The sequence below is a fragment of the Mastigoproctus giganteus genome, chromosome 11, assembly GCF_048544385.1.
Source record: "Mastigoproctus giganteus isolate SK-2022 chromosome 11, ASM4854438v1, whole genome shotgun sequence".
NCBI lineage: Eukaryota > Metazoa > Arthropoda > Arachnida > Uropygi > Thelyphonidae > Mastigoproctus > Mastigoproctus giganteus.
This window is the reverse complement of record NC_143585.1, coordinates 12,916,262-12,933,127: the sequence shown is the minus strand read 5'-3', so window position 1 is coordinate 12,933,127 and position 16,866 is coordinate 12,916,262. Positions and strand designations below refer to the sequence as shown.

At 38.5% G+C, this 16,866-nt stretch overlaps 1 protein-coding gene across 1 annotated transcript in view; it reads right to left on the bottom strand.

The window, feature by feature from the left end:
• Positions 1-16,866, bottom strand: part of LOC150077724 (MFS-type transporter SLC18B1-like) — a 199,517-nt gene that overhangs the window by 75,994 nt on the left and 106,657 nt on the right. The window contains exon 7 of the mRNA XM_090385227.1: positions 4,071-4,213. Coding sequence (XP_090241353.1) covers positions 4,071-4,213 — 143 coding nt within the window. The remainder of the gene's footprint in view (positions 1-4,070; positions 4,214-16,866) is intronic.

The following is a 16,866-nucleotide window of genomic DNA, read 5'->3' as shown; positions in this document are numbered from 1 at the left end:
AGTTAATAAAATTTCATTCTCAACTTCTCTATTTCTAATTTAGCCTCATTATTTCTGCATTAGGGGCTTAGAGGGGAACAGGTATCCTGTGTGTCATCAGACACTCAGCCTAAAACACTGATGGATCCAATATCTCTCTATTACAGAAGATTTAGGAGAAGTCCGGTTGGCCTGCCTCCCTAAAATCCACTCATGCACACCTTCTCGATGGTAAGCCCTGTTACGTCACTTGGGTGGCAACGAATGTGTAGAGTGGTTCTCTTCAAGATGCCTGGTCAGCGTGAAGAGGAAAAGACCAAACCCTCCAGCATATGACAGCACGACAAAACAAATGGCCCTCAGTCCCCAGCAGCTTTCACTCTCCCTCTTATGGCAGCGAGAGGATCAGAGTGGAAGCAGAGGGTGCTAAGAATCTCTGGGTACGACCAGGCTGCCATGCATGGAAACTGAACTTGACCTGTTATAACATAAGATCACTCATCGGTGAAGACAGGATATTAGAGCTGGAAAAGGAATTAGAAAATGTGAATTGGAATATCATCGGTTTGGCTGAAACAAGAAGAGAGAAATGAATCACTTATAAGTTTATCAAGTGGAAATCTGCTGTACACCAATGGAAACAGTGAAAGGAGTGAAGGTGGAGTTGGGTTTCTGGTCCATAAAGATTTTAAAAACAACATTTTGGAATTCAAAAGTACATCACCAAGGGTGTCAAGACTAATACTCAAGATTTCTAAGAGGTACAAGCTAAAGATTATAATGATTTATGCACCAACATCGAGCCATGATGATGAAGCGGTTGAAGAAATGTACACCGAAATTGAGAGTCTTCTAGATGAGCAGAAAACCCACTATACTATTATTATGGGGACTTCAATGCTAAGGTTGGAAAAAGACAAAACAGTGTAGAAAGGGGAATTATAAGAAATTTTGGAATTGGTGAAAGAAATGAAAGATGTGAAAGACTTGTGGAATTTTCAGAATCTCAAGGATTGTCAGTAATGAACACTTTTTTCAAGAAAAGGGTGAACAGAAAGTGGACATGGAAGAGTCCAATTGGATTAACTACTAATGAAATCGACTTCATCCTCACTAACAGAAGATATATTGTGAATGATGTTACCGTCCTGAATAAGGTAAATGTTGGAAGTGATCACAGAATGGTAAGATGTACACTTGATATAGATGTAGGAAAGGAAAGGAAAAAACTGACTCGAGTAAATAATACAAAGGTCTTTGAGATAACAGAAGAGGAGAAAAAGCAGTATGTACTGGAACTTAAGAACCAGTTTGAGTTTCTGCAGACTGCTCAGGATCAAGATATCGACGAGGAATATTACAACTTTCTGAAATTGATAAAGCCCAAGAAACCTATAGGGAAAAATAAATCGAAAGAAGAAAAAATTAGTCAAGAAACACTTGTCATGACGAACCGAAGACAACAAATGAAAAGCAAGAAAAACACTGACAGGAAGAAAACTGAGTATACTGAATTATGCAAAGCCATTAGAAAGAGACTCAGAGAGGACATAAGAAAATTTAACACAAGAAAAGTAGAACAAGCATTAAGGGAAAACAAAGGAATTAAATCAGCAGCAATGAGCAGTAATACAGAAAGACAAATGGCACTGAAACTGAAGAATAGCGATGGTGTACTTATAAACAGCAGAGAAGGCATAATTCAAATAACAGAAGACTACTATAGAGAATTATACAAGGAGCAGGGGAATGATGCCAGCAGTGGGGAAGATGGATTGCAATGTAGTAGTAGTAGTAGTAGTAGTAGCAGTGGCATTTGATGCAAGAAAGCAAGTGTATGAGCTTATGCAGCATCAGCCAAAAAAAAAAATCACACCATTCCCTCCAAATGCCTGTCCAGTTCCTCCTTAAATTTATTCAACCTATCAACTTCCACAACGACAGATGGAAGTTTGTTCCAGAAATTAACCACCCGCTGGCTAAAGGCAAATTTCCGCACATCTAATCTACATCTGTCTTTTCTTAATTCGAATTTATGTCCCCTTAGATTCGTAATCTGAACAAGTGGAAGGATCCCATCAGAATTCAGCGTGCTCAACCCATTCAAGGCCTTAAGTAACAACACATACGACATACCCAATATTCTTCCTGATGAGGTAGGCGCCTCCACAGCCAGATGGGAAGGAGCAGCAGTGCGTAGCACACGCTTCTTGATTAGACCGGGGTTCGAGCCCGTCACCACCAAATACGGAGGATGCGGAAAGGTCAATTAATGACCACAGCATATTCCCGAAGCAATATGGCCTTAGTTGCCAATGCTCCTAAAAACCAAATAACAACAATATCTATCCTGATGAGGTACAACGTGCATTGAAGAAAATAAAGAATGGGAAAGCCCTGGGGGAAGATGAAGTTACTGTAGAGTTGTTAAAATTGGGAGGAAGAGACATAACACAAAAACTGGCAAGGCTCTTCACAAAGTGCATTAGAAAAGGTGTGACGCTTAAGCAGTGGAATAATGCAATCATAGTTTTGCTGCATAAGAAAGGAGGTAAATCAGAAATTGGAAATTATAGACCAATTAGCTTGTTATTCCACATCTACAAGTTGTTCACAATGGTCATTACTAACAGATTAGAAAGAATACTTGATGAGAATCAACTGAAAGAGCAAGCTGGCTTTAGGACAGGATTCTCAACTATGGATCACCTTCACGTAATATCACAGCTAATGGAGAAAGCAAATGAATATAAAAAACCATTATGCCTGGCATTTGTTGATTATGAAAAGGCATTTGACTCCATACAGCATAAGGCAATGTTTCAGGCACTGCAAAGACAAGGCATAGATACCCCATATATTATGATTTTAAAGAAAATATATGAGAGTGCTACCTCCTTTATAAGACTAGACAAAGACGGTAGGAAATTTAAAATTGAGAAAGAGTTCGACAAGGAGACACAATATCTCCGAAGTTGTTTACTGCTGCCCTTGAGGAAGTGTTCAGAAGATTAGACTGGTTGCAGAAAGGAGTCAATGTGAATGGAGAGACCTAAACTAGTTACGATTTGCAGATGACATTGTTATCATAAGCCACGATCCCAAAGAATTAGAGGAAAATCTTAATCAGTTATGCACGGTTAGTAAGGATTTTGGACTAAAGATGAATATGGCTAAAACAAAAAAGTAATAATGAATAAGTATAGTTCATGGTACAACAAGTATAGAACAAGTATAGTTCCATAAGTCTTGGTGGAGAGCAGTATATTCCCTACCATGACTTATGGAAGTGAAATTTGGGCACTCACCAAAAGAATGGAAGAGAAGCTGAGAACTACACAGCGAAGAATGGAACGAATTATATTGGGAATCAGACTGTTAGATAAGAAGAGAAACACATGGATTAGGCAGCAAACTCAAGTAAAGGACATTCTTATCAAAACTAAAGAACTAAAATGGTCTTGGGCAGGACACATAGCTCGAAGACATGATGACAGATGGACTAAGAAAATAACAGAATGGTATCCAAGAGGAGCTAGAAGAAAACCTGGAAGACAAAGGTGGAGATGGATAGATGAAATTCATGAGTTTGTGGGTAGTAAATGGATGGCCAGTGCTCAAAACAGAAGGAACTGGAAAGTTGCTGGGAGGCCTTCATCCTGCAGTGGATTGAAAATAGCTGATGATGATTTCTGCATTAAATATATTAAAAATAAAACTTTATTGATAATGGAAAAATCGAAATAATGGCATCCGCATTGAATCCCCAAAGGTGCTGTTATTCTGAAAGTCTATTGTATGTCTCATTTTAGCCTGTATTGTTTCACTGCAATGTAGTCAGTGAAAATTATAGTTTTAATACAATTTTTAGTTTGGAATGATTGATATCATTTAATCAGGATTAAATAAATTTGTAAAAAATTAAAAGTGCCACACACACACACACACACACACACACACACACACACACACACACACACACACACACACACACACACACACACACACACACACACACACACACAGAGAGAGAGAGAGAGAGAGAGAGAGAGAGAGAGATGCAAAATTTTTAAAAATACAAAACAACTTACTTTTCTGAGGTGAGGTTCTAATGTAGGATCAATAAATCCCTGTATCTGAGCAGAATTTGCTAATATTATGCTTAAAACCACAGCATGGGGTAGAGAGATCAACCGTGTATAAGAAGCTTCAGTAACAATTTCTTCTGCAACATCTAAAACAAATGCAGACAAAGAGATCAGTAATCAAATACAGGATGAATATAAAATAACTTCAGGGATTTCTGGTCATATATTTCTCAAACATTTGTTTTGAAAAGTTGAAATTATGAAAAACATAGGCATATCCAATATTATTTTTGGATATGCCTATGTTTTTCATAATTTCAACTTATGGCAATATTATTCTCTACTATTCATACTGACAATGTGCGTATGTATATGTTGGGTGATCAGTTTTTTCTGTACATACATCCTCCTTCCTATCGATCCAGGAATTAACCACTCCATCTTAAACATATGTCCAAACAAAACCATATGAAACATATGGGTAGATACACCAATGGATAGTTTGCATTTGCAATTTAGTAAGGCAGTGATCTAAAAGTGTGATCTAAATGACTTTGAGCATGGTGTGATAGGTGGTACCAGACATACCAGTGCAAATATCCAACCGTGCGAAGCTACCGGAGTGATTGCATACAATAATGTATAGAGTGTATCAAGAATGGTACAACAGCCAGAAAATATTTAGTCAACAATAATCCTATGGCCAGACACAACTTGGATGTCAAAGGCCACAGAAGATAAAAACCACTCTGAATCACGGAAGCTACTAAGCATTAGCATTAGCAGTAGTAGAGGCATATGATGCAAGAAAGCAAGCTTATTCAGCATCAGCCAAAAAAAAAAACACACCACTCCCATTTCACCCCTCCATTCGTTCGAAATACCTGTCCAGTTGAGCCTTAAATTTGTTTAGGCTATCAACTTCAACAACAAGTGATGGAAGTCGGTTCCACCAACCAACCACCAGCTGGCCAAAGGCAAATTTCCGCACATCTATCCAACATCCGTCCTTCCTCAATTTGAATTTATGCCCTCTGAGGTGATTATTCTGAGCAAGATGAAGAATCCCATTGGCATTGAGCATGCTCAAACCATTCAAAGCCTTATACACATCTATCAGATCACCTCGCCAGGGCCTAGTCTCCAGATTCTGTAATTTGCAAAACTTAAGCCTTTCTTCGTAAGAGCAACCATTTGTTCCATTCACTAATCTTGTTGCCCTTCTCTGTACCCGTTCCAGCAGCTCTACATCCTTCTTGAAATAAGGCCTCCAGACCTGTATACAGTACTCAAGATGTGGCCTAACCATTGCCTTATACAAGGGAATAATCACCTCCTTATCCCTGCTAGAAAAATTCCTGTATATCATTGACAAGACACCATGAGCTACTCTTGCAGCTCGTCGGCACTGCTCAGAGAACTTCATATCTGCCTGCACAATTACCCCCAGGTCCTTTTCATTCTCCACCACTGTCGGTATAGTACCGCAGAGTTGATACGTTGCTCTGGGGTTACTGTTTCCCATATGTAGTACTTTACATTTGTCAATGTTAAACTTCATTTGCCAACTCTCAGCCCATCTGTTCAACCTTTCCAGATCCTGTTGCAGCAGCATAGCGTCAGTAGTGTCCTTAACAACCCTGTCAACCTTTGCATCATCTGCAAACTTGGACATTAAACTTGATATACCATCATCAATATCATTCATAAACACCGAAAACAACAACGGACCCAACACTGAATCCTGAGGAACTCTACTAATAACATTAGTCCACGTTGAGCAGTGTCCATTGATTACCACTCTCTGTCTTCTGCCACTCAACCATCCCCTTATCCATAGCAGCAATTTGCCTCCAATGCCACACTGCTCCAATTTGTGCAGCAGTGTCTTCCATGCGCAACAGTATAAAAAGCCTTTCTAAGATCCAAATATATAATATCAAAGTTATTCCCTGCATCCAGTTCTTTTTTGACTACATCATGGTATCCAATCAAATTGGTCAGGCAAGACTTGCCCTTAACAAAACCATGCTGCGTCTGAGCTATAACTGAATTCTTGTCTAGATGATCCTGCAGTGCTTCTTTAACCAGTGCCTCCATTAATTTACCCGGAACAGAAGTTAAACTAACAGGTCTATAATTACTTGTGTCAGCCTTTGATCCTCCTTTGTGAATTGGGGTTACATTTGCACATCTCCAGTCTATGGGTACCTCCCCTGAGTCCAAAGAAGTTCTCATAATTATGGCTAGGGGTTTGCTTACTTGCTTTGCTGCCTCCTTTAATATAACTGGACAGATCCCATCCACCCCAGGTGCCTTTTTTATGTTTATCCTCAACAATCTCTCCTCCACTTTCCTCTCAGTTATTAAAAAATCATCTAGCTCACTGCCAATGTTTACTTTACCTACATCATTCTCCTTCCTGAATAACTCCTCATGCATGAATGTAGATGCAAAATACTCGTTTAGATTGTTAGCCACCTGAGCAGGATCCTCAACTGTTGAACCATCAATATCCAGTGGACCAATCTGATTCATCCCTTTCCTTCTTGAGTTTACATAAGTAAAGAACTCTTTTCTGTTTTTCTTTGCATTCTTTGCCAAGGATTTTTTGTAGTCTGCCTTTGCCTGCCTAATCTCCTTTGTGACTTGGTTACAGACCAATTTATATCTATCATAGGCTTCCATGTCACCCATTAATTTGTATGTATTCCATGCAATTTTCTTCTCTGCCACATGTCTCATTAGTTCATCTGACAACCATTTAGGCCTGAACCTTGAACAATATTTCTTAGTTGGTATGTAAAGCCTGGTAGCTTCCAAGATTGGTTCCTTGAATGCTTCCCATTTTGAGTTTGCTGTTGGTAACATCATCAGTTGGTCCCACTGTATAGAATTTAAATACTGTCTCAGACCATCATAGTCGCCTTTACGAAAATAAAAACCCTTCCCTTTACCTCTGATGGTAGTTACCTCCTTGAGTAAATCCCACTTCAGCACACTGTGATCACTGCCACCTAGTGGTTCCTCTATCTGCAGATTTTTAATGCATGAAGAATCACTACTGATAATCAAATCAAGAGTATTACTCCCTCCAGTTGGTCTCAAACATGCTGATGTAGAAAGCAATCATTCAATAAATCCACAAAAGCCTTGCAAGTGTGTGAGTGACCAACCCATAAATTCCAGTTAATATCTGGGAAATTAAAATTCCCCATTATAAGACTCTCTGATTTACTGGCCCACTCTATTTCCTTGTACAGTTTCTTATTATACTCGTCAGTGTCATTAGGCCTATAGCACACTCCTACTCTCAATTTTGATTTCCCTATGCTTATGTCACACCAAACTGACTTGACACTGCCCTGTACATCGATGTCGACTGGCTTCACTTCCTTGGATTTTATGTGTTTCTTAACTAATAGCATAACCCCTCCTCCCCTCCTGTCCTGTCTATCCTTTCTATACACATTGTATTCCCCAAATTCCAGTTCCGCATTCCTTATATTTGTGTGACACCATGTCTCTGATATCCGAACAATATCTGCCTTTGATGTTTTGAGCAATACCTCAAATTCATCAAATTTATTTACCAAACTCCTAGCATTGGTGTACACGCAGGTATACATGCACCTGTTTCTATTCCTAGCCACCCTAACACAACCCATGTGTTTACTTGTACCGCAATGACTCCCAGCAGTCTCTGAAATATCCTGCGTCTTGTTTTTCAGGCTTCTGCTCATTTCAATAGAAGCAGTGCAAGAATCACTTCCACCTCTGCCATTGGCTACTGTTAATTTATTAGTTCTTGTATCCCCCCAACTAGCAGTTTTCCGACCCTCCTAACATTGCCTCGACAGCATCAGCAAAAATTCTTGCACCCTTTCTATTTAAGTGTATCCCATCCCTGTAGAAGCAATCTCTCCTGTTAACAAGTACAGTCCAGGCTGAAAAAAATTCTACCCCTTGAGCCTTGCACAATGCCTCCAGGGCCGAATTGATCGAGGATACTGTTCTAGATTTAGACCTAAATGGATGTCAGATGAACTGAGAAGACTCATGACAGAGAAGAAAAATGCATGGTATAATTATAAACTAGCAGGGGACACAGAAACGTATAGTAAATACAACACTGCAGAATAAAATAACTGCAGGGATCTGAGGTCCTATATTTCTTAAATATTTGTTAGAAATTGTTGAAATTATATAGCATCAGCCAAAACAAAATCCAAAAACCTACACACTTCACCCATCCATACCCTTCAAGAATTTTTCTAGTTCTTCCTTGAATTTATTTGAACCACCCACATTCACAACAACAGATGGAAGCCTGTTCCAACAATCAACCACCCACTGGCTGAAGACAAAATTCCACACATCTCTCTTCCAAACATCTTTCCTTAACAAAAATGTATATGCATGATGATGCCTATTTATTAACATTTGCAAAAACACATGTAAGATGATAACTATTTATTAACATTTGCAAACAGTAGAGTAATCATTTATCAACAGTGACACTGAAAGTGGTGCAACATGGCGAGTTAGTGAAACATTGGTACACTTGGGAATGCAATGCCACAAGCAGCCCACAGAAATAGCATTGTGTGCATAATCACCATTGTGGCCACATTCTTGAACTGTGAGAAATTTCATATGAAATTACTGGAATCACAGGTTGCACATGTGCCAGACCTTTATCGTTGGCAACCTATATCTTATGCCATTTTTGTTCGTCACAACACTAACAATATTCGTACATGCCATTTGGATGAATATGTCCAAAATATAATATAAGGAAAATTTATAAATATAATACCACTGGCATGCCACAGAAAATCTTCCTGAATTCTACCTGGTGGCAAGTGCGCATAGAGTTGCCAATGCCTACGCTAGACTAAAGGTTATAATAATATATGCACCAACATTGAGCCACCCGATGATGAAGCGGTTGAAGAAATGTACACCAAAATTGAGGCAATCGAGACTTCTAGATGAAAACTCACTACACCATCATTATAGGAGACATCAATGCTAAGGGTAGAAAGAGAAAAAACAGCACAGAAAGGAAAACTAGAGGAAATTTTGGAAGTGGTGAAAGAAATTAACACTTTTTTTCAAGTAATCAACACTTTTTTTCAAGAAAAGGTGAAGAGAAAGTGGACGTGGAAAAGCTGAAATGGATTAACAACTAATGAAATTGATTTCCTCACTAACAAAAGATATATTGTAAACGAGATTGCCATCCTGAACAAGGTAAATGTTGCAAGTGATCACAGAATGCTAAGATGCACACCTGATATAGATCTAAGAAAAGAAAGGAAAAAACTACTCGAGTAAATAATATGAAGGTTTTTGAGATAACAGAAGAGGAGAAAAAGCAGTATGTACTGGAACTTAAGAACAAGTTTGTTTATTATTTGGTTTTTAGGAGCTTTAGCAACTAAGGCCATATTGCTCCGGGGCTATGCGGTGGTCATTCCCTGACCTTTCCGCATCCTCCGTATTTGGTGGTCATGGGCTCGAACCCCGGTCTAATCAAGAAGCATGTGCTATGCACTGCTGCTCCTGCCCACCTGGCTACGGAGGCATTAGCATTAGTAGAGGCATATGATGCAAGAAAGAAAGCTTATGCAGCATCAGCAAAAAAAAAAAAAAAAAAAAAAACCTTCCATTTCAACACTTTTTTTCAAGAAAAGGTGAAGAGAAAGTGGTTCGTTCATTCGTTCGAAATACCTGTCCAGCTGAGCCTTAAATTTATTCAGGTTAACTTCCACAACAAGGGATGGAAGTCTGTTCCACCAACCAACCACCTGCTGGCTAAAGGCAAAATTCCGCACATCTATCCTACATCTGTCTTTCCTCAAGCTTCTGCAGATCTTTCTGAACCAAGATATAGACGAGGAATACAACTTTCTGAAAGCGATAGAGCTTGAGAACCCTAAAGATAAAAAGAAATTCAAAGAAAAAAAAATATTAGTCAAGAAATACTTGTCATAATGAACTGAAGATGACAAAGGAAGGGCAAGATAAACATCGAAAAGGCCAAAATTGAGTATACTGAGTTATGCAAAGCTATTAGAAAGAGACTCGGAGAGGACATAAGAAGATATAACTCATGAAAAGTAGAACAAGCATGAAGGGAAATCAAAGGACTTAAATCAGCAGCCATGAGCAGTAATACAGAAAGACAAATGATACCGAAACTGAAGAATAGAGATGGTGTACTTATAAATAGCAGAAGGCTAAAACAGAGAATTATACAAGGAGCAAGGAAATGATGCCAGCAGTGGGGAAGATGGAACACAAATTAGTAACACATACAACATACCCGATATCGTTCCTAATGAGGTAGAACATGTGTTGAAGAAAATGAATAATCAGAAAGCCCCGGAGGAAGATGAAGTTACTGCAGAGTTACTAAAATTGGGAGGAAGAGACATGACAGAAACTAGCAAGATTCTCCACAAAATGCATTAGAAAAGGCGTGACTCCTAAGGAGTGGAATAATGCAATCATAGTTTTGCTGCATAAGAAAGGAGATAAATCAGAAATTGGAAATTATAGACCAATTAGCTTGTCATTTCACATCTACAAGTTGTTCACAAGGGTCATCACTAACAGATTATAAAGAATACTTGATGAGAATAAACTGAAAGAGCAAGCTGGCTTTAGGACAGGATTTTCAACTGTGGATCACCTTCAAGTAATATCACAGTAATAGAGAAAGCAAATTAATATAAAATACCATTATGCCTGGCATTTGTGGATTTTGAAAAAGGCATTTCACTCCATACAGCATAATGCAATGTTTCGGGCACTGGAAAGACAAGGCATAGACACTCCATACATTATGATTTTGAAGAACATAGATGAGAATGCTACCTCCATTATTAGACTATACAAAGACAGTAGCAAATTTAAAACTGAGAAAGGAGGTCGACAAGGAGACACAATATCTCCAAAGTTGTTTACTGCTGTCATTGTGGAAGCTTTCAGAAAATTGGAATGGTCGCAGAAAAGAGTCTGTGAATGGAGAGTACCTAAACCATTTATAATTTGCAGATGACATTGTGATTATAAGCCACAATCCCGAAGGATTAGAGGAAAATTAATCAGTTATGCAGAGTTATTAAGGATTTCAGACTAAAGCTGAATATGGCTAAAACAAAAGTAATGATAAACAAGTATTCCACAGAAAGGGATATAATTGTTGAAGGAGTAGAAATTGAAAAGTTGGATTCATATACTTATCTTGGATAAATACATGAATGAAAAATGGCTGGAAGTCAAGAGATGAATAAATTTTGGATGGATAGCATTCAGGAAATAATTAGAAAGGCTTTTGATACTGTTGCTCATGGAAGACTGCTGCACAAATTGGAGCAGTGTGGCATTGGAGGCAAATTGCTGCTGTGGATAATGGGGGTGGTTGAGCGGGAGAAGACAGAGAGTGGTAATCGATGGACACTGCTCATCATGGACTAATGTTATTAGTGGAGTCCTTCAGGGTTTAGTGTTGGGTCCATTATTGTTTTCTGTATTTATAAATAATATTGATGATGGTATATCAAGCTTAATGTCCAAGTTTGCAGACGATACAAAAGTTGGCAGGGTTGTTAAGGACACTACTGACGCTATGCTGCTGCAACAGGATCTGGAAAGGTTGAGCAGATTGGCTGAGAGGTGGCAAATGAAGTTTAACATTGACAAATGTAAAGTACTAAATATGGGAAACAGCAACCCCAGAGCAACGTATCAACTCTGTGGTACTGCACTGACAGTGGTAGAGAATGAAAAGGACCTGGGGATAATTGTGCAGGCAGATATGAAGTTCTCTGAGCAGTGCAGATGGCTGCAAGAGTAGCTCATGGTGTCTTATCAATGATATACAGGAATTTTTCTACCAGGGATAGGGAGGTGATTATTCCCTTGTATAAGGCAATGGTCAGACCACACCTTGAGTGCTGTATACAGGTCTGGAGGCCTCATTTCAAGAAGGATGTAGAGATGCTGGAACGAGTACAGAGAAGAGCAACAAGGTTAGTGAATGGAACAAAGGGTTGCTCTTACGAAGAAAGGCTTAAGTTTTGCAAATTGCAGTGCCTGGAGACTACGCACCGGCGAGGTGATCTGATAGAGGTGTATAAAGCCTTGAATGGTTTGAGCATGCTCAATGCTGATGGGATTCTGCCTCTTGCTCAGAATAATCACATGAGAGGGCATAAATTCAAATTGAGGAAAGACAGATGTAGGGTAGACGTGCGGAAATTTGCCTTTAGCCAGCGGGTAGTTGGTTGGTGGAACAGACTTCCATCCCTTGTTGTGGAAGTTGATTGCCTAAATAAATTTAAGGCTGAGCTGGACAGGTAATTTTGAACGAATAGAGGGATGAAGTGGAAGGGTTTTTTTTTTTTTTTTTTGGCTGATGCTGCATAAGCTTGCTTTCTTGCATCATATGCCTCTACTAATGCTAAAAACAGTACCAAGTGGCCGGTAGTGGGCACTATATCAGCATCAGCCCAAAAAAAAAAAAAAAATACCTACACACTTCACCTATCCAAACCCTCCAATCATTTGCCTAGTTCTTCCTTGAATTTAAGCAAACCACCCAATTCCACAACAGATGGAAGCATGTTCAAACAATCAGCCACCCACTGAAGGCAAACCTCCACACATCGATCCTGCAACCATTTTTCCTCTACACGAATTTGTAACCCCTTGTGCATGTAGTCTCAGCAAGAGGAAGAATGTCATCAACATTTAGCTTACTTAATCCACTCAAGGCCTTAAACATATCAATCAGATTTCCCTGCTGGTGCCTAGTCTCCAGACACTGCAATCTGCAGAACTGAAGCCTTTCTTGGTAAAAGCACCCCTTTTGTTCCCTTCCTCAATCTGGTTATCCTTCTCTGCACCCATTCCAACAGATCTACATCCTTCCTAAAGTGAGGGCTCAAGGCTTGTATACAGTACTCAAGACAGGTCTAACGATGGCTTTGTACAAAAGGATAATCACCTCTTTATCCTGGCTAACAAAGTTTCTGTATATCATTGAGAAAACCACATGACAACTATATCTTTTTCATTTTTCACTAGCCTGGGTGTAGGTTTCACACAATTGATAAGTTACTCTGGGATTACTTCTACCCACGTGCAGTACTTTGAATATGTTAATGTTAAACTTCAAATGCCATCTCTCAGCCAACACAAGTAATTTTCCTAGATCTTGTTGCAGTATCGCACCCTGATTACTGTCATTAACTACCCTGCCAACCTTGTATCATCTGCAAACTTAGACATTAAGCCTGATACAACTTAATCAATATCGTTAATAAGTACTGAAAACAACGAGTCCAGCACTGAACCCTGGGGAACTCCACTAATAACATTAGTCAAAAAAGAGCAGTGCCCACTGATAAGCACTCTGTCTTCTTTCACTCAACCATCCCTTTATCCATAGCAGTAACTTGCCCGTAATGCCACATTTCTCCAGTTGGAACAGCAGTCTTTTATGTGCAACAGTATCAAAAGCTTTTCTGAAATACAAGTATATGATTTCAAAATTGTGACATGTTCGCGCTTGCCTCTCGAATCATCTAATATATCCACAAAAGTCTTGCTAGTGTGCAAGTGATCAATCCACAAGTTCCAGTTAATATCTGGAAAGTGAAAATCCCCATTATAAGACATTCTAATTTACTTGCCCACTCTATTTCTCTGTACAGATGTTTGTTTTACTCATCAGAGTCATTTGGCATATAACATACTCCCACTCTCATTTTTCTTTCCAGTGCTTTTGTCACACTAAACTGACTCAACATTGCACTGGCCACCCATGTCAACTGGATGCACTACCTTAGATTTAATATGATTCTTAACTTAGAACATAACCCCTCTACCCCTCCTGTCCTGTCTCTCCTTCCTGTATAGAGTATGATTTTTCTCCAGTGCATGTGTTAGCTGTCTTGAATTAGATCACAGGATATTATCTTTAAAATTGTGTTTTCAGGCAATTCCTCCCTACTATTGATACGTGTGCTACAACTATGAACATTGGTTGTGTGGGTGGGTGGATGGGTGGGTGGGTGGGTGGGTGTGTGTGTTGGAATTATTTTTAGGGCTGAAAGTTGAAAAATTGCTTCAATATGATTCGATTTTTGTATCATCATGTTTTATTTTCATTTTGAATGTTATGGATAATGGCTGCCTTATAGAAAATCTATCTTAGACTGTCAGCTCATTTTATTTTAGTTCTAAGAGTTTTTCCTCCGCAAATATTGAGTTGGGCAAGAAAATGAGTGTTTTTTGGATTGTAGTCAAAGGGAGATTTTTAGTTGATTCTGACTGTGACTTTGACTGAACTTGGTCAAAGGGAGATTTTTAGTTGATTTTGACTGTGAAATTGTGCTGCCCAGACTTTTCTTTCTGATAACTGTTGGCTATTGCCAAATATATACTGTTGTTGTTTAAATGTTAGCCATATTGTCTTATTCACTGTTGGGTGTCATGGTGGCATACATGTGACTTCTGGAGGCAACTCATATATGGAGGCTGCCATTTTGGTTATGATGTCATTGGATGAAACTAGTGATGAGCTACAGCGGGCTCATGGGCTTGTGAGAGCCCCTTATTATTTTTTTTTGAAAAGTCAGTTAGTTAGTTATTTGGTTTTTAGAAGCATTACCAGTTAAGGCCATATTGCTCCGGGATATGTGGTGGTCATTCCCTGACCCACCGTATTTGGTGGTGACGGGCTCGAACCCCGGTGTAATCAAGAAGCGTGTGCTACGCACTGCTGCTCCTTCCCACCTGTCCACGGAGGTGCCAAAAAGTCAGGAGTCCATTGTTGACACTATCATTTATTTTCCAAATTAAATCCTGAATTCAATTATTGAGCATCCAGAGCTGGAAGTACTATGGGGGGACCCAGGCGCAGCATTTTATGGGCTCACTCGACCAGTTATGTAATTTAAAATCATTTCATTTCTGATTTAATTATAGTCGGACCTCTGTTTAACAAACTTCTTTATAGCAAATTTTTTTTAATTCCTCTTGGTAATTACATTTAAAACAGTTTCCATAAAATGAAGAAAATTTCCATAAAACGAATGGATTACAAGAGACTTAAATTTGTGTGCATTATTCCCACCTCTGGCCTAAAGGCCAGAGGTGGGAATAATGCACACAAATTTAAGGCAATTAGAAAGTAGAAATTAAGGGTTAAAGGGATTACCATTTTGCAATGTTAATGGTGCCCGTAAAACCTACAGCCACCTATCCCACATATCGAGAAATTGCACTAGTCAATATGCTTTCCATACCCAGTCAGAAAATTAAGGCATATTCCCGACATGGATAATATGGTCAACCTGGTCAACCTAGCCTCTGGTCAACCTGTGTTGTGGTTCCCCCCTTACTCTAGCAAGCAGTCATATGTTTTTTTGGAGAAATGAGTGATCCACGCCTTTCAGTAAATTTCTCTCATCTATTCCTGATATTCACAGTAGCTGAATATCCGATTATTTCAACATTTTGGACAGTATTCAAAGAAGTAGTGACAGTTGCAACATCGGGGGGGGGGGGAAATGAGGGCAACTAAGATATTAAATAAACTTCTGAAGATGAAATGTTGACAGATTTTGAAACTGTTTTGATGCCTTCACTGTAAAGAAAATGTTCCAAATTTAATGGCATACAGGCAATAATAATAATAAAAAAAAAAAAACTGTATGCATTATATCACCACTTTCCAAGTAACCAGTGCAAGTTAAGGATGATTGCTAAAGAACTTGATATGGAAATTATAAAGATCGGTTGTATATTCAGGCCACAATGGGCAGCTTGTAGCTTGTGGACAGCAATTGGGGTTTGGAGAAATCATCCCACTTTGTGCAAATATTTTGCAACTAGGGTTAAATATTTGGGATTATTAAACTCTTTTAAATCTCAAATTTCTTAATGATTTAGCACCAATGATCGACATCCTGTAAGAGCTCTCTTATCTTTCAGAAACTTTACAAAGTCGCAGCATCACTAAAGCAAAAGCAGATAAATTAATTATTCAAACTATCAATGCTACTGATAGTATGAAAAATTCTGAAGGAAATTATGAAGCATGCTCTCACTTCTAAAATTGAGAGCATGTTGAAGTTGAAAGAATTTGAAGGAATCAAATTCGAAAGTAAGAACACATTTAAAACCTCATGACAAATTATTAGCCTGCATTGTTTTATCTTTAAAGGATTGGTTATTGATATAACAGAGTAATTATAAATTAAATAAAGAAAATAACATCACTGATGATGAGGAATTGAGAGAAATTTAAACATATGGTGCCTGGAAATGTGGAATATGGAAGAACTTCCATTTCCATGCCAAGAGGATGAAAACTGAATAAGAAATTTAAATTTTCTAATAAAATATGAAATAAAAATTAATGATTTTAGAGATTTTATCGAAGACAGTTTATCTTTAAAATTGAGTGAAATTCTGTTTTCAATTAAAAAAGCCAGAAATATCCTTGAAACCACTGTGATTACCAATGCTGAAGCTGAGAGCACTTTCAGAGTAACAAAAAATATCATAATATTAAAAAGAACAACTCTGACAATTAAACCTGTTGCAGAAATGATGACCATAAATCTAAATGGAAGACCACTGCTTCGATTTGATCCAGATCGCTATGTCAAATCTTTCCTCCATAATCACCGCTCAGCTATTGAGCAAAGCAAAAGATCGACAACAAATATTAATATACAGAAGTAAATTCTGTATGGCAATTTTTATAATACATTTT